Source organism: Falco peregrinus, chromosome 7 (genome assembly GCF_023634155.1).
Source record: "Falco peregrinus isolate bFalPer1 chromosome 7, bFalPer1.pri, whole genome shotgun sequence".
Classification (NCBI taxonomy): Eukaryota; Metazoa; Chordata; class Aves; order Falconiformes; family Falconidae; genus Falco; species Falco peregrinus.
Window position 1 is genome coordinate 83019120 of NC_073727.1, and position 19944 is coordinate 83039063.

Sequence of the window (19944 nt, forward strand, 5' to 3'; positions counted from 1 at the left end):
TCAGTTTTTTGGAGTAAACCAAAAAAGGGAGAGGAGGATGATTATATTTTTTAGAAGTTTGAGAAACATAACTACACTTTGTTGTCTTGTTTCTCTGTTTCAATTATTACGTGGATGTTTTCTCACTCTGTTCAGATAGTTTGGACAGGGCTTTTATTAGCAATGATCTTTAGTGCAGCGTGTTGAAGTTGAGTTAGACTTCTGTTACTCTGGTGTGATATGTTAACTCTGTTTACTAGACCATGTGGAAACGAAGCCTCTGAGACAGCAGTCGGTTGCTGAAAACATGGACAATAGAAGACTTCATGTGGGAAATAAGCAACAGGAGCAGATGGCTCCATAAGCAACTTTGTTCTTAGTGAACATCTCCAACTTAAAAGACAAAAGGAACAAACTTTTTATTGTTAGGGTGTTGCTTTGAGGGTCACTTGTTGGTTTTCTTTGATGTGAGAAACTGATAAAATAGTGGAATGAAGGAAAGACATTATTTAGTTCTTTTAGTAGCGTTTTATTGATGGTGTATTCAGAAGTGCCAGTGCTGTTCAAAGACTGTGTGTTAGTCCCTGCCCCAGAGTGCAGGGGATACTGTTGAGGGAGTGCAAAGAGCTATGCACACAGCGTTAGCGTGATAAACAACGGTCACAGCACATCAGCGGTCTACCAAGAATCAGATTTATGGGTATAATAAAGACCATGAGTTATTTGAGGAAGTTATGATGTGACTTCAGAACATTTGAAAAGAACTCCTTTAAAGCATGAGAGGCAACATGAGACATTGTGGAAGTACTTACATGAAGACTGAAGGGTTGATGAAGGCTCCTATCGCCATTTGGTCTGAAAGGGCACTGACCTCTTTAGGGTGCCTAAGAGGATAGACTTGATAAGGAAAAACTACATAGTGCTCTTGTTTTGTTTGATTGTAAGATAAAGTGGGTGGGTATGTAAAGTGCTGGTGAGATCAAATTAATAAGGTAGGAAACTATCTCTTCACATTCATTCCGAGCACTGCGAAGATTGTACTTGTTAGAGGAAAAGTGTGTTAGCTAGGAGAGGAGAGATTTGAAAAGCTTTTTGCTGTTTCCTACCTAAAAAAAGTTTGTCTTCCAGATTCATTATAGAGCTTCCCAAGATACATTTGTTTTACAGGTTTTGAGATTTAGGTCTAGGTGAGAAGTGAACTGAAGATGTTGATAGTGATTGAGAGGAGGAAGGAGGTGGAGGAGACATGACAGGAGAAACAGAGTTCTTTATGCTGATGAAGTGCCTGTAAGTAAATGAAGGCAATATCTGAAATACAAGTTTGGACAGAAAGAGAAGTCTAAAGATAAGATTAATTTAGGAGTCATTCATATAATGATAATTCAACTTTGTAAGGCAGGTAAGATGACACGGGTAACTTGGCTTCTTTCCTCACTAACAGTGAAATCCTGTAGAAAACAGGCAGTGGCTGAAGTGGGAATGGCAAAGATGAACTAGAGGATGTACTAAAAGTATAGTTAAAATGCTGAGGGAGAAGCAGGAAAGAGTGAAAGTGCAAAAATTGAAGGAATCAAAAATTTCAAGAGGGTGTGGCTCTCTGTCAGTGCTGTCTTAGAGATTAAGTTCTGGATGCAGTGCTTGTTTTATGCAAAGGCTACAGTCCATGTAAAATAAGGAGGAACTTCAGACAGAACTGATAAACAAGCAACCTCATGGATCTTACCTGTATGGGGAAGATTACATATATTTTCTGACTCTCCCCACTCCCCTCCTGCGCTTGCCATCAACAGACTAGTAAGATACACAAGAGATATAATTCGAGGTTCTTTCTATATGTGGATGTAAAATATGAAGGATTTTTTTTTTTCTCTCCTTTCCTGGAAGAGGGAGGCTTGGCTTTTTTTGTTTGGGTGGTTTTTTTTCCTGTAGCTAATCAAAATCACTAGGTGGCAGTCTGTGCCTGCAAGTTGTTATTCTGATACAAATTGATAGCTCCTTTTTTAGCACTTTCTTCGAGGTCAAGGTCTAAATATCACCTAACGTTACAGTAGGGAGAATTTGGTATATCAGTACTCGGTAGTTGTACTATACAGATGTTGGTTACTATCCAGACTGTTACTGAAGCCTCTCTGGAGAGATAGAGATTTGCTTTTAGAATAAATCTGTCATCAAATCTAAAACCTTTTTTTGCCAGGAAAGCAATTTAAGCCCGAGTTTAGAGTAACGTTGTAATATAAACACAGCTAGAGGCCTAAGTGAAAGAAGGCAAGCTTGTTGACTTTGTAAGGAAATAAATCCTAATTTTTGATTGGATGAATTTTTGACATGCTACAAAGAATTATGTTAGAAGATGTTTAATTGAGGAATCATATGTAAACAGGTCAGTATATGCAAGTTTTTTTCCCATGATAGCTATGACTTGGGATAGTATGTTTGTTCCTGTAAATCTTAAATCAACATCTGGAATAGGCAATTCCAGTTTTCTGGCATAGCTTTGCTGCTCATGATCTTTCTGTTGGTGTTAATGTTTTGCATGAACTTCATGCTTAGAAATCTGCTGCTGTATAATCCTCCATCCTGAAGATGAGTACACTCTCTGAAATTTTTGTATGGAGAGTTCCTTTCAGGTGAGGGAAGCAAGTCTTGTACAGTTTTATCCTTTGTCCCTTCCTTCTGGTCTTGCACACTGGAAGGCATATTCTTGTTTTATTCCTTGTCTCCTTCCCCATCAGCCCCTGCCAGGTTCTAGATTGTTACTGTTTTGCAGAGGTTACATACTCTAACCTGTAGAGTATCATTTCTGAAGTAATGGATGTCTGCTGTTCCGTAGTCCTGCTCTCTGGAGATGTTTCGTGTCTCTAGAGCAAAGGTGTAAACTGCATGACTGGTAGTCTGCTTCCTTGCCTACTGTATTTTTGTAACATAGGTGATGTCTGCAAACATTTTTTTATTTTTTGTTCTATTTTTTAAAGGGACGTACATTATTATTTTGATCTTTTGAAGAAAATGCTATCGGAGTGGAATAGCTATACATTTGTCTTCAAGTCTGCAGATGGATTTGAAACAGTCATCTTGGAGGTTGAATAAGTGTCCTGTTGCTCTGCCTGAAGTATGAAATAAAGTTGCAGCATGTAAAGATCAGTATCATCCACAATACAAATACAGCGGAGATCAGAGGTAGGAATTAGATGATAGGAAGTAAAGAAATGGGAGGAAAAAACAGGGTAAGGTAGAAATGGAGAAAGCAGACAGAATTAAAGGCTGAGAAGAATAGCAGAAATAGTGATTGACAAGGAAGGCTACTCAGAAGAATGCCAGAGCAGGTTTTTGTTTTGAGTAACTCCAAAAAAAGACCTATCTAACCTACTGTGATCAAAAAATGAAGATTTTGAGATTGTATAAACAGGGGAAGTCAATAAACGTATTATATACTCTCTGCCATCCTGCAAACACTTCCAGCTTGAGGGCTTCCTTATCTAGAGGTGCCTCTGTGTAGTCACCAGACTCAGTAGAGATTTGTCTTTAATACCGTTCTGGTCTACACTTGAAGGGAGGCTCTAATGTGCACGTACTGTCATGTCAAAAGTCTATCCTTAGCGAGGGTAAGGATCAAGAGCATTCTGACTATTTCAAAGCTTGATATTCTGAACATGTGGAATAGGATCCGTTCTTGCACAGAACTCGGAATCCAAAAGATGTAAGATTGGTTTGGCAGGTCTTTCCCCATAGCAGTGCTTTGGGGACACTGAGGGTTTTTTTGTGTTCACTTTAATAGATGAGATTTGGGTAGGTGGTAGAAACCAAACCAGAAGAATTGGAAGAAATGAATACATTACAAAAATTGGCATCTGAGATTGAGTTGTTGCCCATGTTTGTTGTCATCTCAAAGTAATAATCTTTAGTAATTCGTGTCTTTGTGCTAACAAATATTTATGTACAGGCTTTCTAATACTACAGCTGTTCGTAGGTCTTGTTAGTTACATGCAGATGTCTCACACAGATGCACGCATTTGAATGTGTTTGGCTAATACATTTCAGTGGAGTTACATTTAGCTCAAAAGCTAGGAAGTTATGCTTGCTGAAAAAATTGCACTATAGAGAAGAAAGTTGACCTAGTAAGGAAATGTGAAGGACCAGAATTTAGTTTTTCTTGTTGTTAAGATTTCATGCAAGTTTGGATAGCCAGGGAACTAGCAGTTTCCCCTTAGAACAGAAGTAGTGTTTGATCCTTATGTCTTGCTTTAACTAAGCAGATTGCAGTTCACTTTAGGGACACTTATGTGATGTCTAATTAGAGCTCATTAGTGCATTTCATGTTCCTCTTAATGTATCTGGAAAAACTGGAGTAAAAAATAGTGTAGTCCCCTGAAGGTAGCCTTGAATTATCCACCTAGATTAAGGAAGTTGGAATACAGTGAGTCAGCAGACGAAAATGTGGAAAATCCTGATGATCAACTCACAGAGGGTCACAGCAGCTTTAGGAACCAGCAGGTTAAGTGCAATCACATTTGATCAGTGCTTGAATGAAAGAATGATGTGAAGAGAAAATGTGTTTCTAGAGTTGTGTGAGGCAAGGAAGGAGCATTAGAGTAGTACCTCTAAGATGGGACTTTCTGTGAATGGTGAATTTGCATAGGAGAAGGAGATAATTAGGGGAATGAGAGCTTGCTTGTAGGGAGTGCTCTCACACATTAGATTGAAAATGAAAGTACTGGTGATCTTTTGCCTCTAGAGAATAAGATGATTCCAGTGTGATGACCTGAAAACAGGTAGCTAGTGAAATTCTGAAACAAATCATGTAAAACACCTTCACATATAAATGAATTCAGTGTTAAGCAAGTTAACGGTGAATTATAGAAATGATAAGCACTATTACTAAAGATACTGCATCTCCAGAAGTTGCATGAGGCAAAGGGTGCTGGAGGATTTTAAAAGTTCAAAGAATCACTGCTGTGATTGTTATTGGAAGAAGTCTTTAAAGAAGTTTGAAAAGTCTCAGTAGTATCATCAGTCTTCTGGAAAGCCAGCTATGAGTTGGGTATGGATGCAGTGAATCCATAAACAGATTTTGAATATGGAATCAGAACAAAATGTGATCCTTAGTAAGGGAAGGTTTAGTTCAAGTATTATGTTTCTAGAATTCATCTTGGCCTTACCAGTGCCAAGGGGGACAGTCCCTTCCCTGGTCCTGCTGGCCACACTGTTGCTGATACAAGCCAGGATGCTGTTGGCCTCCTGGCCACCTGGGCACACTGCTGGCTCATGTTCAGCCGGCTGTTGACCAGCACCCCCAGGTCCTTTCCCACCAGGCAGCTTTCCAGCCGCTCTTCCCCAAGCCTGTAGCGCTGTGTGGGGTTGTGGTGACCCAGGTGCAGGACCCGGCCCTGAGCCTTGCTGAACCTCATGCAACTGGCCTTGGCCCATTGATCCAGCCTGTCCAGACCCCCCTGCAGAGCCTTCCTACTCTCGAGCAGATCAGTGCTCCCCCCCAACTTGGTGTCATCTCCAAACTTACTGAGGGTGCACTTGATCCCCTATCATACAGCAACCTATGTTTCTTTTTTGTGGTGTGTCTTTCTATTTGCCATCAAGGGAGTGAAGATGACTGCTTAAGTTACATTCCTACTACTTGGATGCCCAGTTAGAGTACCTTTTAAGTTTTTGACCTATTGGAAATTTTTCTCAGATGTAAAGAGTAGCGTAAGTGAGTTTGTTACTTTTCAGTAGGGAATTATTGAATAATGCTGTTTTAATTCGCTTGCAGCCATTTGGAAATATGGGTAGAATGTGAATACTTTGAATGGGAATTTTTATTTCAAAGATCCTATCAGTTCCTGGAGGATGCCACTGTGGTGTCTCCCGGAGTAGAAGTTCTGAACTTAATCCCAAAAGAGCTGACTGAGGTCTCAAAGTTGACCTCTCTGGAGATGTAGCAGTAATGGTTTTGTCAGCAGTTCTTTTGGAATGTTTTGGAATGAATTTGTCTTTTGCTTGTGATTTGTCACTGTTCGGGAGTCTCAGTGTGATAGCAGAGTGGATAAGAGGAAGATAGGTTTGTTCCTTTCTGGGTTTATGTCCCATCACTGTTTGAAGGGTCTTTCACTTGTGGGTTTTATTTTTGTTTGTTCTAGTTTCTTTTATTGGTCTCTGTTATTGCTGTTCTCTTTTTTTGTTTGTCAGTGCTTACAGATATGTTCTGCCCACAGCAACTTACGGTACTCTCATACAAAGTCAGAACAAAAATCATAAAGCTTCAGTGTAACATTGCTAATACATCCTGGGGCGATGTTTGCTGCCTTTATTAGCAATGTGGTATTGACTGTCAGTTTGTGGCACATTTTAGTCCCCAAGTCCTGTCTATTGTACTGCTGTGCAGCCAGTACTTGCTGCTTTTCCAGGTGGACACTTGATAAAAGGAGGCTCAGTAACATGTGTCACCCCTATGTGTAGGGTAAAACAAAATCAATCTGGGATAGTTTCCTTTCAGGTAATTGTGAACTACATACATGGCTATGGACATTCATACATGCAGGCAGTAGTAAATGAGGAGTAAACAGCTGCAACTTTTCCTCCTCACTCATTTTTCATAGCTAAAATAATTACCTTACATGGAATAAAAGGGTGCAACAAGTACATATAACTTAAAATGTAATTATTTTCTTGCCCTCTTCTTTTCAAGTGTACAGACTTGTTTTATAAATAAACTTTCCTATGCTTTATTATTTTGATGCAGCTAGAAGTGTAGATAAAGTCGGTAGGTTTTTTTCTTCAAAACCAAAAATGTGAAATAGATGGGGAACAGATTGTAAGCAGTGATTATTGTCTGTTCAATTGGTCCAGGTTATTTTCTTGCAAATTGGAAAATCACAGAAAAAAAGGAAAATCGGGAGAAGAAATAATACTTGTGTTAAGTCACGTGAGGGTGTGGGGAGTTGAATCAAAGATTTCCGCTGTGGAAAATTTCAAACACATCAAAAAGCAAGTGACTGAACTGCATATGAAACCACAGTTATAGCAAGAAAATAACATCCTTATGTCGGGATGACCTAGCAACATTAGCAATCAGCTGGATGCTTTAAAAATGATTTTATTTATTCCTTCCATATTTGTTTTCCTCTACTTTCTGCCTGCCTTACAGAATTAGATCCCTGAAGTACAGGGTATGTTTTGGGATAGATCAGCTGGCAAAGGCTGTTCTTAGCCTTCAGTGATGGAGATTCTCTGGCTTCCCTACACACACAGTCACAGTCCCGGTGCAGGATTATTTTTATGGTTGAAGCTTTTTCTTACTGATTAGTTTTCTCTGGACTCTGGTTGCTGCAACTGAAGAACATATTCCATCCAAAACTGGATACTTTGGGCCTTACTGAGTAAAACCTGGTTGCTTACACCTTCCTGTTGACACATCTCATGATAATACTAGCTTGTCTTGCAGCAATAATGTTTATTTACAATGTCTGATCCGTTATAATCCCTGGGTGCTGTTCTGTAGAGCTTTTGTCGAAGGTGTAAACACCTGTGTGAGTTTTCAGGGGACTCTTCTTTCTCAGTAAATGTCGTTTGCTGATAGGCCAGTAAAATAATTCAGGAGTTTTTGTTTATTTGGCCAGGAGATGGCTGTACCTAGCCATGCCCAAGGGACCCCAGCCTTTCTAAAATTGTGCTAGTCATTCTTTGAAGAAAAGTGTTTACTTGAACACAGTATTTTATGAGCTTGAGCTCTAGAAAACTGAATGCAATTTCTGTGTGTAAGTGAAATACCTATGGAGGAAAACATGGGTGAGAAGATAAGGTTGTTTCCAGGTTGTAATGGTATTTGGTGAAGTTTCTTGGCTAAAGATTGGTATGCTTACAAAAATTGCTTAAATGTCCTGATGGCTTTTAGTAGCATGAAATAACGGGAGAACCTTTTGAAGCTGAACTAATAGAGGTAGATATTGTGGTTTTGAAAAAAAATAATAATCCAATAATGTGCCTCCAAAATCCATAAAATACTTTATAATGCTTATATTGTAAGTCTTTTTTTTGTCAGTGATTTCAGGACATTGTTTATTGTGGAAACTTCACAGCATGTTACTGGCAAGGGAGCAGAGGTCTGTCAGTGGAGGTTCTGGGTCTGCTCTCATGTTGCCAAGTGTTACAGTGCGAAGGCGCAGTTTGGATGTGCTGGTTGAGGCCTGTAATGCAGTACATTAAGGCAGTGTTTTGTGCCTCCCAGAAGCTATTAGTGGTTGGGCATTACTTCAACAGGTGGGAGACAATCTGTGTTTTTTTTTCTGTGAGGTTTTTTTATCAGTAATCATGGGGTCTTTTGCATGGTTTTAGAACATAGCAGTATGCTGTTATAGGGAGAAGAAAAACTCAGCCTCAAGTAGCGTAAGAAGTAAGTGTTAGGGGGTTATTGTATAAGCAGATGGAAAATGTTAGCTTCATGCTTCAGAACAAACTGCAAGCTTGTTGAAGCACTGTGCTTCCTCTTTTGTGTAGGTGCTGGTCCTTCCTACCATATTGTATATGGTAGAACGACATAGTTCAGAATTTTTGACATGACAGACTTAAACTGAGAGTGGAATGTTGTATTTGGAGTTAAAAATGACTAGTTGTGTATAGATTGAATAAGACCCAAGTAGTCTGGAGTTTGGTTATCCTGGTTTCTTTGTGGATGGATTTAAGCAGAGAATTCTACAGCTTGCTTGTCTGGTTCTTCCAGAGAAGTTTGGCAAGATCTGGATTTTGTTCTGATTTATAGAAATGGCTTTGAACAGTAACATCTGGAGAATGTATTCCAGACTCATTACACAATAGTACATTTTGTTCATTTTCATCTTAAATAGCCAATTCTTTTCTTAAGATTTACAGTTAGAAGACAAGAAAAATTAAGAACTTGATGCAGTGTGCTATGCCCTTTTACCATATTGGGGGATATTGGTATAAATAAGTCTGTCAGAGCTAAATAGATTTTATTTCAGTTTTGGTGTGCCTGGTGTGAAAACAATATTTTATTTATTTGGGACTTACTGATATTTATTAGGTTTCTTTTTATTGTATGTTGTAAACCTGTTTGAAGGAGAGGTAAGGGATATGCTTTTTAATATAGAACTTGATACTCAGTACAGAGCTTAAGAAAACTGTTCTAACATGTTTTAAAGATATTTCAAGATACATTGCTGGGCACAAAATTATGTGTTGCTGAACTTCATAAAAAAGGAATTTTCCACTTCAGAAAATACTTGCAGTGAAACATGTAAAAGTAATATTTTAGTAATATAATGTCAAGGAGGATGAAACTTTATATATATATAAAGACACAAGGTGGTATCAATGAGCATAACTAGTACTTGCAGTCTGTATTAATACTAAGTCTGTAAGCAGTTTGTGTACCTTGTTCTAGATATCAGTCTTCGTGCCTTTACTATTCCTTCGATGAAATTTAGTGATTCTCAATTTCTTTGGTTAATCCTGTGATCAGTATGCCCCCTGTTTCCATTTGTATTCACCAAGTGGGACTAATTTAGTACGTACGCTGTTGTTTCTTTTTTTTAACCTCAGAGTTTGGTGATAAGAGTGTGGTAATTATCACTACTTCAGTTTAAGAAGATTCTACAGACCTTATTACAGGGAGTAAAAGATTCAGAGTTTTCTTGGAAGTAACTTGCTAAAGCGTCAGAAAGGTCAAGATTATGATCCAAGTCCAGTCAATTGTATAAACAGCTTTGCAGCAGAAGCATTTTGAGGAGCAGGTTAATCTTAATTTAACTTCATTCAGAGCCATCTTCCAGGCTGACATAAGATGCTAGTAATTTATTATAAAACATCTCCTTTCTCTTTAATTTGTAGAAACATTAAATCCTCAAAACTTGGCAAGGAGTTTTCACACTTGTGTGGAAGCACCATATGTAGATCAGTTAATTGCTTTTTCTTATGCACATGCTCTGCATTGTAAAGGGACAGGCATGGTTACAAGTGAGATTCGTAAGATGTTTTTCATTGCTGTAGATTACTGGTCATTCAGCGCTTTGTTCCTGAGTATTTCTATAGCAGCATTAAATCCTTGCTGTTGTGTTGAGAATGGTTGCTTCACGATTTAGGGTAGACTCGGCATTCTTCCAAATTTACTATAAAGTATTTCTATGCTACTGATACTGAGGAGTGAGGGAGCGGGTGCCTTGTATTTGACAAATTTTTGGTTATTCCTCAGTTTGTCATCCACATGGTATACCCAGCCTACTACAGCAGAACTTTCATTAACATGTAAGACTTAGCTTTGGTAACCCTGATGTATTTTCCTGTTGGATCTCTTGTCATGTCATGTGATGTTGCAGATAGTGTGAAAATGCATAGAACTAACCTAAACCTCTTAATTAAGGCTGATATCGTATCCCTTGGTTATACCCACATATAAGTGTTTGGTAGATGTCAATTTTAGGGCATATTTTTTGCAAGTAAGCATTCTGTCATCTGGTATGGCTTCGCATGTCTAACTTTATAATCAGTTACGCTTTACTGCAAGTGTGCTTCTCACAAGGCAGTTTTTTTGTGGTTGAGCAAGGAATGTTATTAATCATAGCTGGAGGAACACTTGAATGCCTTGGTGCAGTTAGGCATCGTGCTTTTTTCTTTAGGCTGATACAACTGAGTATATGAGCCAGATGATCAGAAGGAATTTGGTGTGGAGTGGGCTACCTGCATAGTCATCAGTAAAAAGAAATTCTGGTGAGGAAATCTGCCACTTTGATGTGAGCTGCTTATGGAATATTTTTTTTTGAGCAGTGTGGAGCTGAATCACTACTATTTTATCAATGTCATGAAATGCTTCCATCAACAGGACAGGTACAGACATAAAGAGTTTGGGCAGTCAGCACGTAACCCTGCTTGGGGCTGTTAACAAATCACAGATTAATAAGGGTTGGAAGGGAAAGACCTTGAAGGTCATCTGGTCCAAACCAGTACTCAGCATAGAGCCAGTTTAGGTTGTTTGTGGCCTTGTCCAGGTAAGTTTTGAGTATGTCCAAGGAAGGAGCTTGTACAACCTCTCTGGGCAGCTTGTTCCAGCATTTGACTGTTGTCACAGTGAGTTTTTTCCCCTCACATAATCAGTTTCCACTTTTGGTGTAATTTTTTCGCCTGTCACTGTGTACCTGAAAAGAATCTGATCTTCCTCCTGCTTATACTATTGCTTGGTGGATCTTTCATCATGGAAAGATTAAATGACATGCAATCTTACCAGCATTCAAAGTTATGCCAAGGCTTTGCATTAACCTTGCTTGATACGTTCTGTTTCCACTTCCTCCCTGAGAAAGGGAGATAATTAGATAATATATTTTAATACTTCTGGTTTATTCTTTAGCTTTTGGTGGGATGGTAGTGTGTCACAAATGACAGGAAATCTGAAGTGGGGAAGAGGGCCAAAAGGCAAGTTTTCTCTACTTGCTTTATGAAGAGGGAGCTGTTGTTTATAAACAAGTTTACTTGGGTGCTCCCTCATTTACGGGTTTATATGTAACACTGAGAATTGAGTAAATGCTTAATGTTATGTTTATGCTGTGAACAACTTTAAGAATTTACTTTTACCAGAAAGCAAGTTTCCTTTCCTTCCAAACCTTCAATTCAGTAACTGTGCAGATTATAAGAATTTGCACATAATTGAGGAGGTTGCTCCCTGTCCATGGTAACATTTTCTTTGTACTTCAGGAGTTCTGCTGACTCTGATATTGTTTAAGGTCTTTTGAGATTAAGGATTAAATGAAAACGCAGTAAACACTCTGTTGTTGTAAGAGTATCTTGTGGAAGAGGAGGTGAAAGTGCGGTTTGGAACTGTAGAGTTCTTGGAAGAAAACGGCATGGTTTTGAGTAAGAATGATGGGTTGAGAAGACTGAGCTAGAACTGCTAGTTCAGATATTCATGTCTTTTCAAATGTGTGAATGCTTTGGAATTAGTGACTGGGGGAAACTTAAAAGGAAAACTTACCCTTCAGCTGTTCTTAATTTGCAATTTACTTGGAAGTATTCTGCAGAAATGTGTGTTATTTCAATGGAATAAATGATAAACTGGTGTGGAATTTCTGTTCTTATCAGCTACCTGTGAGAACAGGTGTCCTTTTCTTTGGGCAATACTGTGGTGATTAGTGCTTCAGAAGGATACATTTTTGTTTTGTGCAAGTGATTTCCCCCCTCGCCCCCTCCAAATGAAGCTTAGTTAAGACTCCTGTAAACAAGTGAAACGGGAAGAAACTCACCTGTCATTTGAAATTTGTACGTTCAGTTGGAAAGTTAATGTGTTTTTACTGGTATTAACTATAGAGGAACAGTGCCCATTACACACCCTTTTTTTAATGCTGGAAAACTGTGGCTGGGATGTTAATAAACGAAGTGGTAGAACAAATTGATTAAAATTAATGAGAAATTACTAAAATTGTTTTTTGTTCAACCGGGAGCTCTAAAAGGGCTGAGTGTGAATTTACCAAACTACTTGCTGTGGTGCCTGCCCTCTCACATAGTATCAGAGAAAAGGAAGGTAGCCAGTGTCACCAGTTGTAAAACAGAGCTTAAAAGGGATTGTGGGACTAAAAGTATGAATGCTGGATCCATTGTGTTAAATTATGCTAAGCAGTAGAATTGGTAGACTTTTGTAGATGTAAATCTGTGAAAAATCCTCTATATTCTAGGATTAGAACAGGTCATTAAAGACAAGAGTGATTGGAAATCTGTCATTTGTATTTGAATTTTCTACATGAAGTCTCCAGTGAGTGGCAAAGCAGCTAATCTGCTGGGACTGCCGTTTCTTTCTGGTTCTCTGTCTCCACATGCATCCATGGTTGCAGTTGAGGATAGAACATACTTAGCTTGTTTGATTCGTATTTGCCTTCTAATGGATGTTTAAAATGGAAGTTAATGTGATCATGGGGACAAATAAAATGCGTCCCAGGTATGTTGTTAATACTACTCAGTACTGACGTATTTTAAGATGCTTTTTTTAACGCAAGTGATGTAAAAGTGTCTTAAAAACAGAACAAAACACTCTCCTTTGACTAAATCACCAGCAGTACTACTTAAACCACTCATAGTCCAATGCAGGCTCTTGCAGAGTTATGTGAAATTACTCAGAGTTGGAGCCTTGGGTGGTGTGTTAACATTACAGGAGATGTGATATTGTTTGAGTATCTCATTTTTGAAGTTAAATTAAGACAAAAACATGATTAATTGCAGATACTGAAATCTGAAATACTTCTTTCCTGACTGCTTGGAACAAATAAAGATGAAGCAGGCCAAAGCATTAATGCACAATAATCAACTACACATGTCTGTAAACATGTTCTGTTAGGTTGCTATGAAACTTTTTATTCTTGGCGGATGAGAAGATAGATGACTTTAAGACTGCCTTAAAGTTGTTGCCTTTTAGAGGGTCAGTGGTAATTTGGATGATTGTAGGGTGCTCAACTCTGTTCTGAAAATCAAAGATCAGTCTTTTTTTATTTAAGTAAAAATAGATCAGGGGATGAAGTAATTGTTTTAAAATGGCTTCTAATAAAATACTGTTTTTTCCATAATGTTTTTAATGTTTTCAGATTTACCTGATCAGGCAACACTTCTAGAGTATTTATTCACTTGCTTAACGTACATCTAGTCTTCCTGAGTTACTGGGATAAAGAGATGAGAAGCATCAACCTTTTTTCACGTAGTCCGGTTTGGCATATTGCTTCCCACGCTACTTGGAAAGGGGCACTAACCTGTTCAGATGACTGAAACTAGGGGTGTTTATAAAGCTGGGCAGGTTAATTGAAATGGACACCAGCATAATGTCTGTCTTCAGAGGCTGATGCATCTGGTTTCAGATAATGTAGAAGTACTACTTTCACCTGGAGTGACAAGTCAGCTCATGGAGCTTGTGTTAGCTTGTTTTGAGCTGCATGGCCGATACAGGTAATGGAAGACTGCGTTTTAGGAAACATTTCTTCATTGGTATGGAAATAAAATAAGGAAAGACAAAGTATCTCTGGGTTATTTGTCTGATTCAGTGTGATTTCAGCTGAAATTTGACTCAGCTGGTTTGCAAAGGATGATACGAATGGTTGTTTTTCAAAATTGACTGCCTTTTTCACATTTTGAAAAAAATACGAAATAGATAAAAATATGTAGGCTTAATGCCCTTATATGTTGAATGTTTAAATATTTTATGTTAGTAATGATTTTCATATATCAATAAAAATAGAAGGTTAAAGCGATGCTGTGAAATTTCTGATGTTCAGGGAAGTTAATAATTTGTTTTATGCTAATGATATGTATATCTTTTTGTTTTCTTTATAAAAGCAAGTCCTTCAAGACCCTACCTCTTGAAACTCTTTATCTTGTTTTCTCATCTAATGAACAGTAAAGTGCTTTTAATGGATCAGAATTACTGTTTTAACTGTACAATCACAACTATTCCGGAGTAATTCTCATTGAATGAGACATTACTTGGCTCTTTCTTTACTGTTTTAAGTCATAATGATTCAGGATTATGCCTTTAGATCTGAAAGTCCAAATTAGGTGTTTCAAGCTGATCATGTTATAGCTCTCGTGTTATATTTCACATTTGCTTTTATTGAGTCTCACTTTATTTCATCATACTCCACTGATAGCAGCAGCATGCTGCTAATTTAATATCTCAATAGTATTTCTGCAGTTTTATTAGGATGTATTATGTAGTTTGAATCAGAGTGGCATACTAATGTGGGGGTTCTAACATGTTTTAAATTCACTCACCTACCTCAAATTAATATTAAAGAATTATTTTTGAAGTTTTAATCCATTATTAGTTAAAAGCTTATTTTACAGGATTGTTCAAATATATTTCAATTTGTGTGATGATATAAAATTATTTAGGGGACCAATGTGTTAAAATATTCCAGTGTAATCTGAAAAATATGTTCATAAAGAATAAGATTAGGTAGGTTTAATATGATTTGACTTCTGGGCACTTCTCAAAGTCTGGATTTTTTTTCCTCTGATCAGACTATTTATTGTCTATTTATGTAGGCTATGTGGTAGAGTTTTAAAGCAGACTTACCTGCATTTCAGTAAATTGGTATGTGTTAAAAATTGAATAGAAATTCAAATGAAGGAAAAAAGCTAATTGAATATTTGATTTCATTATAAAAGTGCCATATTCTAAAATTTACTGTGAAAACTTACTGTTACTTTTTTTTCCTTTGGTCTCTTCTGTAGTATTTTTTTTTTCAGTGTTTTCTTTGCTGGTTGTATCCTGTATCAAAATCACGTAAGCGAGTGAAGTGAAATATATTTCACTGCCAACTTTTAAGAAGTAGGGAAGTAATACGTCTTGGTAATGTTAATGCATTTTTAGTTTATTAAAATGAGAGTTCTTTTAAATTAAAATTTTAAATGCATCAGTGAAAGGCGAAGGGTAACAAGATGCCCAATTCATAGAGCCCTAGATGAAATTAAAAAAAAAGGGAAGGAGGTGTTTGCCAAGTGTTTTGTGTGTTACAGATGGATGATACAGGTACAGGGGCAGCTCTTGTGGTTGCATCTGAAGCAGGGCTTCCCCACCTTCACAGATGGTGGTAAGGCCTGGGGCAACTGCCTATTTGCGACTTACATTCCTTTTTCCTTGACCATGATACCTGTCAGTGGATGGAGTGCACCAGAGGGTGCTGTATAGCTTGGAAACTGAGATTACAGCCATCCTGCAGGAACGAGAACATTTTACGCAGCATATGCTTTCTCTAGGTTCAAATAATCTTGCATTCTCCTTGTTACAGAAGTTCTTTCATCTGTCCGTGGTGTTATTCTCCTTCTCCATCCTATGGATTAGTTTACTGATCTATTTACTCTGTAGAAATGGGATTAAATAGGCCTGAAAGCCAAAGCTTCTTACTCTGCATGGGAGGAACATGGTACTGATGTGACTAAAATATTCTCTAGTCAGCTTTTAAGAGACGAGATGATTCTTGTGTGAAGCTTTTTGAACTGATTTTTGTTAATTCTTGGCAGTAAAGCTAAGACACAATTGATGTCTGTTAGAAGTGAGTATAACTTGAATTATGAGGACAATGGAAACAAGTTACATCTTCAATAAATATCTTCCTCAGTTCAGGGTTCTCCAGAGCGTTCTGTCTTTCTGCTGCTTGGAATGAAAATTTTTCAGGGCTGGGGCTGTTTTTATGTAATGACAGTGCCAGACACATCGGTAGCACTAGGGAAGAAAGGACAGAAATACGCAGGCTAGTAGTGTTACTGTAGCATGCTGGCAAAATAAATGCCCAGCAAGAATAAATGGCAGCGCCACGAAGCTACTGCCATTTTCACATCCTCACTTAAGACATACTCAGTCTGAATACCTTTTGAGCATAGTACCATCAGAGATTATTATTTTTCTTCCAGGAGATATGAAACAAAGTACAGATGACCCACATCTGGAAATTAGTGAGATCAGCTTGCTAACACACCTTGGAAATGAGAGCTAGCAGTTTTTTCTACTTGTAAAATGTTCTCTAATCTGCCAGGTGCTTTGCTGTGATTCAGAGTTGATCAAGATAATGTTGGGTGTGTTTGACATCCAGACAACAACCCCCCACTTTCTTTCAAAAGCTGTGCAATAATTTTGTTGATCTGAAATAAAATTTTAATTACTGAGCTAGCTGTGGTAACTTTTTTTATCTCCAGAGGCAATAATAGGACTAAGTCACAAGAATGCAAAAAGTTTCTTGGAAGTTTATTTCTAAACAAGAAGTGGAGACAAACTAAATCTGTAGCAAGTGCAGCCTTACCTTACAAAAGATGACACTGATAAGACTGGGCACTGCTTATGGAGAATGTGGGCAAAAGGCAGTATACTTTCATACAGATGCTCTTGTAGATCCATCTGCCTTTGAGTATGGACAGTTAGTTTTGACTGCCTGAAAAAAATGGAAGTAACAATACTTTCTGTATTGTAAGTTTTTTTGAATGCTTGTAAGTATTCTTTACTTTCCCATATAAGCATGAGGGGGGATATGAATGCTTATCTGTATATACATAAGAACATACTGTTGTCCTTGAAGTGTTAAGAACACTGTAAGCTATAGAAACTGTTCTTACCTTTCATTTTGTTTCTCCTTGTCATCTCTGACCTAGTACAAATTAAAATGAAAGTATCTTTACCTGTAATGGATGCTTATTGTTTCTACACCTAAAAAAAGCCCATCTAAAGAGCCTAATGCTTAATTGCAAGTGACTTGTTTATAACTTGAATATTTGTCGGGCTGTGTTTTCCACTTAGAGATGGTGTGTTAAAGGAATTGTGTGGTGTGTGGTGTTTTGTGTGTTGTTTTTTTTTTATAGGTAAAGACAGAGTTTTCAACACCCCCTTGTGTGAACAAGGAATTGTTGGCTTTGGTATTGGAGTTGCTGTTGCTGGTGCTACAGCCATTGCAGAAATCCAGTTTGCAGATTATATTTTTCCAGCATTTGATCAGGTTTGTACTAATAGTTTTGAGAGAAGTAAAAAGGATTCTTATGACTGTTTAAATTACTCTTCTGTTAGCATTAATACTTGGTTTGAATTTGTAATTTTTTCTAATACATCCACAGCTGTATTGCTAATATTTGTGCATGCTTTAAGTAAACAGGAAGGTGCCAGGGCTAGTTTGAAGGCTCATTAAATAATGGAAATTAAAGATGTGTTTGAAGCAAATGTCTCTGTTTTTGTTTTTGGTTTTGTGGCTGCGTTGGCTTCAGCAGCCTTAAATTCCTCAGCTGTGTCTTCCCATTTACTTCTCTATGCTTCTGCAGCTTGCCGAGTGTCCACAGGGCAAACTACAGTTTTGAACTGGGCTGGTTGACAGTATGGGAAAGGGGAAACTGGGTTATATGGCTACTCTGGAGCCCTAGGCTTCTAACTTCAACATGCTAAATTATTGCTTCATTTACCTTGGAAAATGTTTGCCTTTCCACTGACTTGCAGGATTTCTTTTCTTCTTTGCCCTCTGAATTCTATGCATAGTGCAGATGGAGTTACATCTCATGTATTTTAAGAGGCTTGGTGATGCATAACTAAAGGTATTGGACTGAATGGTACTTGTTTGTGTATATCTTCCCAGATTGTTAACGAAGCAGCAAAATACCGTTACCGCTCTGGAGATCTGTTTAATTGTGGAAACCTCACCATCAGAGCCCCCTGGGGCTGTGTGGGTCATGGTGCACTATATCACTCTCAAAGTCCAGAAGCTTTTTTTGCTCACTGTCCAGGAATAAAGGTACAGTAGCTCTTACTTTATGAAGATTTAATTTTGTTTGTTTGGGTTTTGTTTTTTAATGGACTACAGTTAGTCTGGGTACAGGCAGGGGAAGAATGGAAGTCAGTCCACAACAAAATATCTGACTATGCTAATTAAAAACTTTTCTAGCAGTTCTTAAACTGCATTAAGTGTTTGAGAATTTATAGGTATTATTGGAGCAGTCTTTAGCAGACATAGCATTTTGTATTTGTGTGCTTTTTGCACTAAAAGCATGCATTTTGCATCTGTTTTATGTCCAGTATAGTACAGAAATTAAAAACTAACAGCAATGAATAGTACTTTCCTTTTTCTTTTTGCATCTGTCTTAAGTGTGTTATTGAATTCATTTATATGAATGACAGTGACAGACAGTGGCACAAACTGAAACACGAGAGGTTTTGTCTGAGTATAAGGAAGCACTTGGCACAGGTTGGCCAGAGCGGTTTTGGAGCCTCTATCCTTGGAGGTGTTCACAGGTTGTCTGCACGTGGTCCTGGGCAATTCGTTCTAGGTGGCTCTGCTTGAGCAGGGGTGTTGAATCAGGTGACCTCTGGGGGTCCCTGCCAACCTTAAATATTCTGTGATGCTCTGCATGACAACTGTCTTGCTGTATGAGACAGTGGCATCCCTTGAAGCTAAGATTCCTGGTGCTGCTTAGATAGATACAACTTTCCTGGAGAAGAGGGAGCGATGGGATCTAGTCATCCTAGGTTTAAGAGAGCAATGTCTGCCAGCTCTCCATTTTTTTCTGAGCAAATTTTTGTCTATGGACTTGCACTTCTGGGTTAGTAGGCATCCAGTCCATTGTGAAACAACTCATAGCTTGATTAGCGTGGAAGACTTCAGCATACAATTACTGGTTTTGCTTAAGACATATGTTCATTGTTTATCTGTTTAATCTATTGTCTATATATAATTTTGGTGTTCTAAAGCCTCTGGTATTACTCATTTACAGGGAGGCCGTAGCCATTTCTCCTACTTGTTTCTCTTGACTTAAAATCTTGTATTATTCACGTTTTATTTATTTCATGATGTTTGAGAACCAGAATGTATTTTTGTCTTTGGGTGTTCTTTATGATCTTTGATGTGTTCCTGTTCTGAACTTGAAAATATTTCCTAATATAGACAAATGCAATCTACAAAGTCTTTTGCCATGTAATTGAATCAAATGGTTTCTTGAGCTAGTTTAAAAACCAGAGTAGTTTATTACCATATGGAAGCACAAGATAACTTACCAGATTAATATACTTGATGCCAGGTCTAGCTAATTTATGCTGATCATCTTGGTCAGTCCCAAATCATTTTATACTGAACCAAGTGCTGAGATTTAGTGGTCCACTCTAATGATCAAAATTCTTTCTAATTCATAGCAACCTAGTGCTACTGTGCTTAATTTTCTGAATAAGTTAGTCAGAATTTTATATGATTACTTTTCTCTCATCTATGATCTTTCTTCTTGTTTTTTCATTTTCTTTCACTTTTTCTTGGGTGAAGTCTAAAATAGGTTGCTACCACTAACAGCTGTCATCTCAGTTAAAGGTAAAAGGCACATTAAATTCTGTGGATCTGGTAGAAAAATATGCTAGTTTTTGATGGACAGGTATTTTGGACTATCTTTAGAATTTTGTATTTTTGAGAAAACAATATTGTTCCTTCAATTTTTTTATTGGTGAAGCTGTTCATTAATGCAGTTATTAATGTTTGAAGG

At 37.7% G+C, this 19944-nt stretch overlaps 1 protein-coding gene across 3 annotated transcripts in view; it reads left to right on the top strand.

Annotated features, from left to right (window-relative positions):
* Nucleotides 1-19944, top strand: part of BCKDHB (branched chain keto acid dehydrogenase E1 subunit beta) — a 131841-nt gene that overhangs the window by 7034 nt on the left and 104863 nt on the right. For all 3 annotated transcript variants that reach the window (XM_055810238.1, XM_055810236.1, XM_055810237.1), the window contains exons 4-5: nt 17302-17435; nt 18060-18215. In XM_055810238.1, the coding sequence (XP_055666213.1) occupies nt 17302-17435; nt 18060-18215 (290 nt within the window). The remainder of the gene's footprint in view (nt 1-17301; nt 17436-18059; nt 18216-19944) is intronic.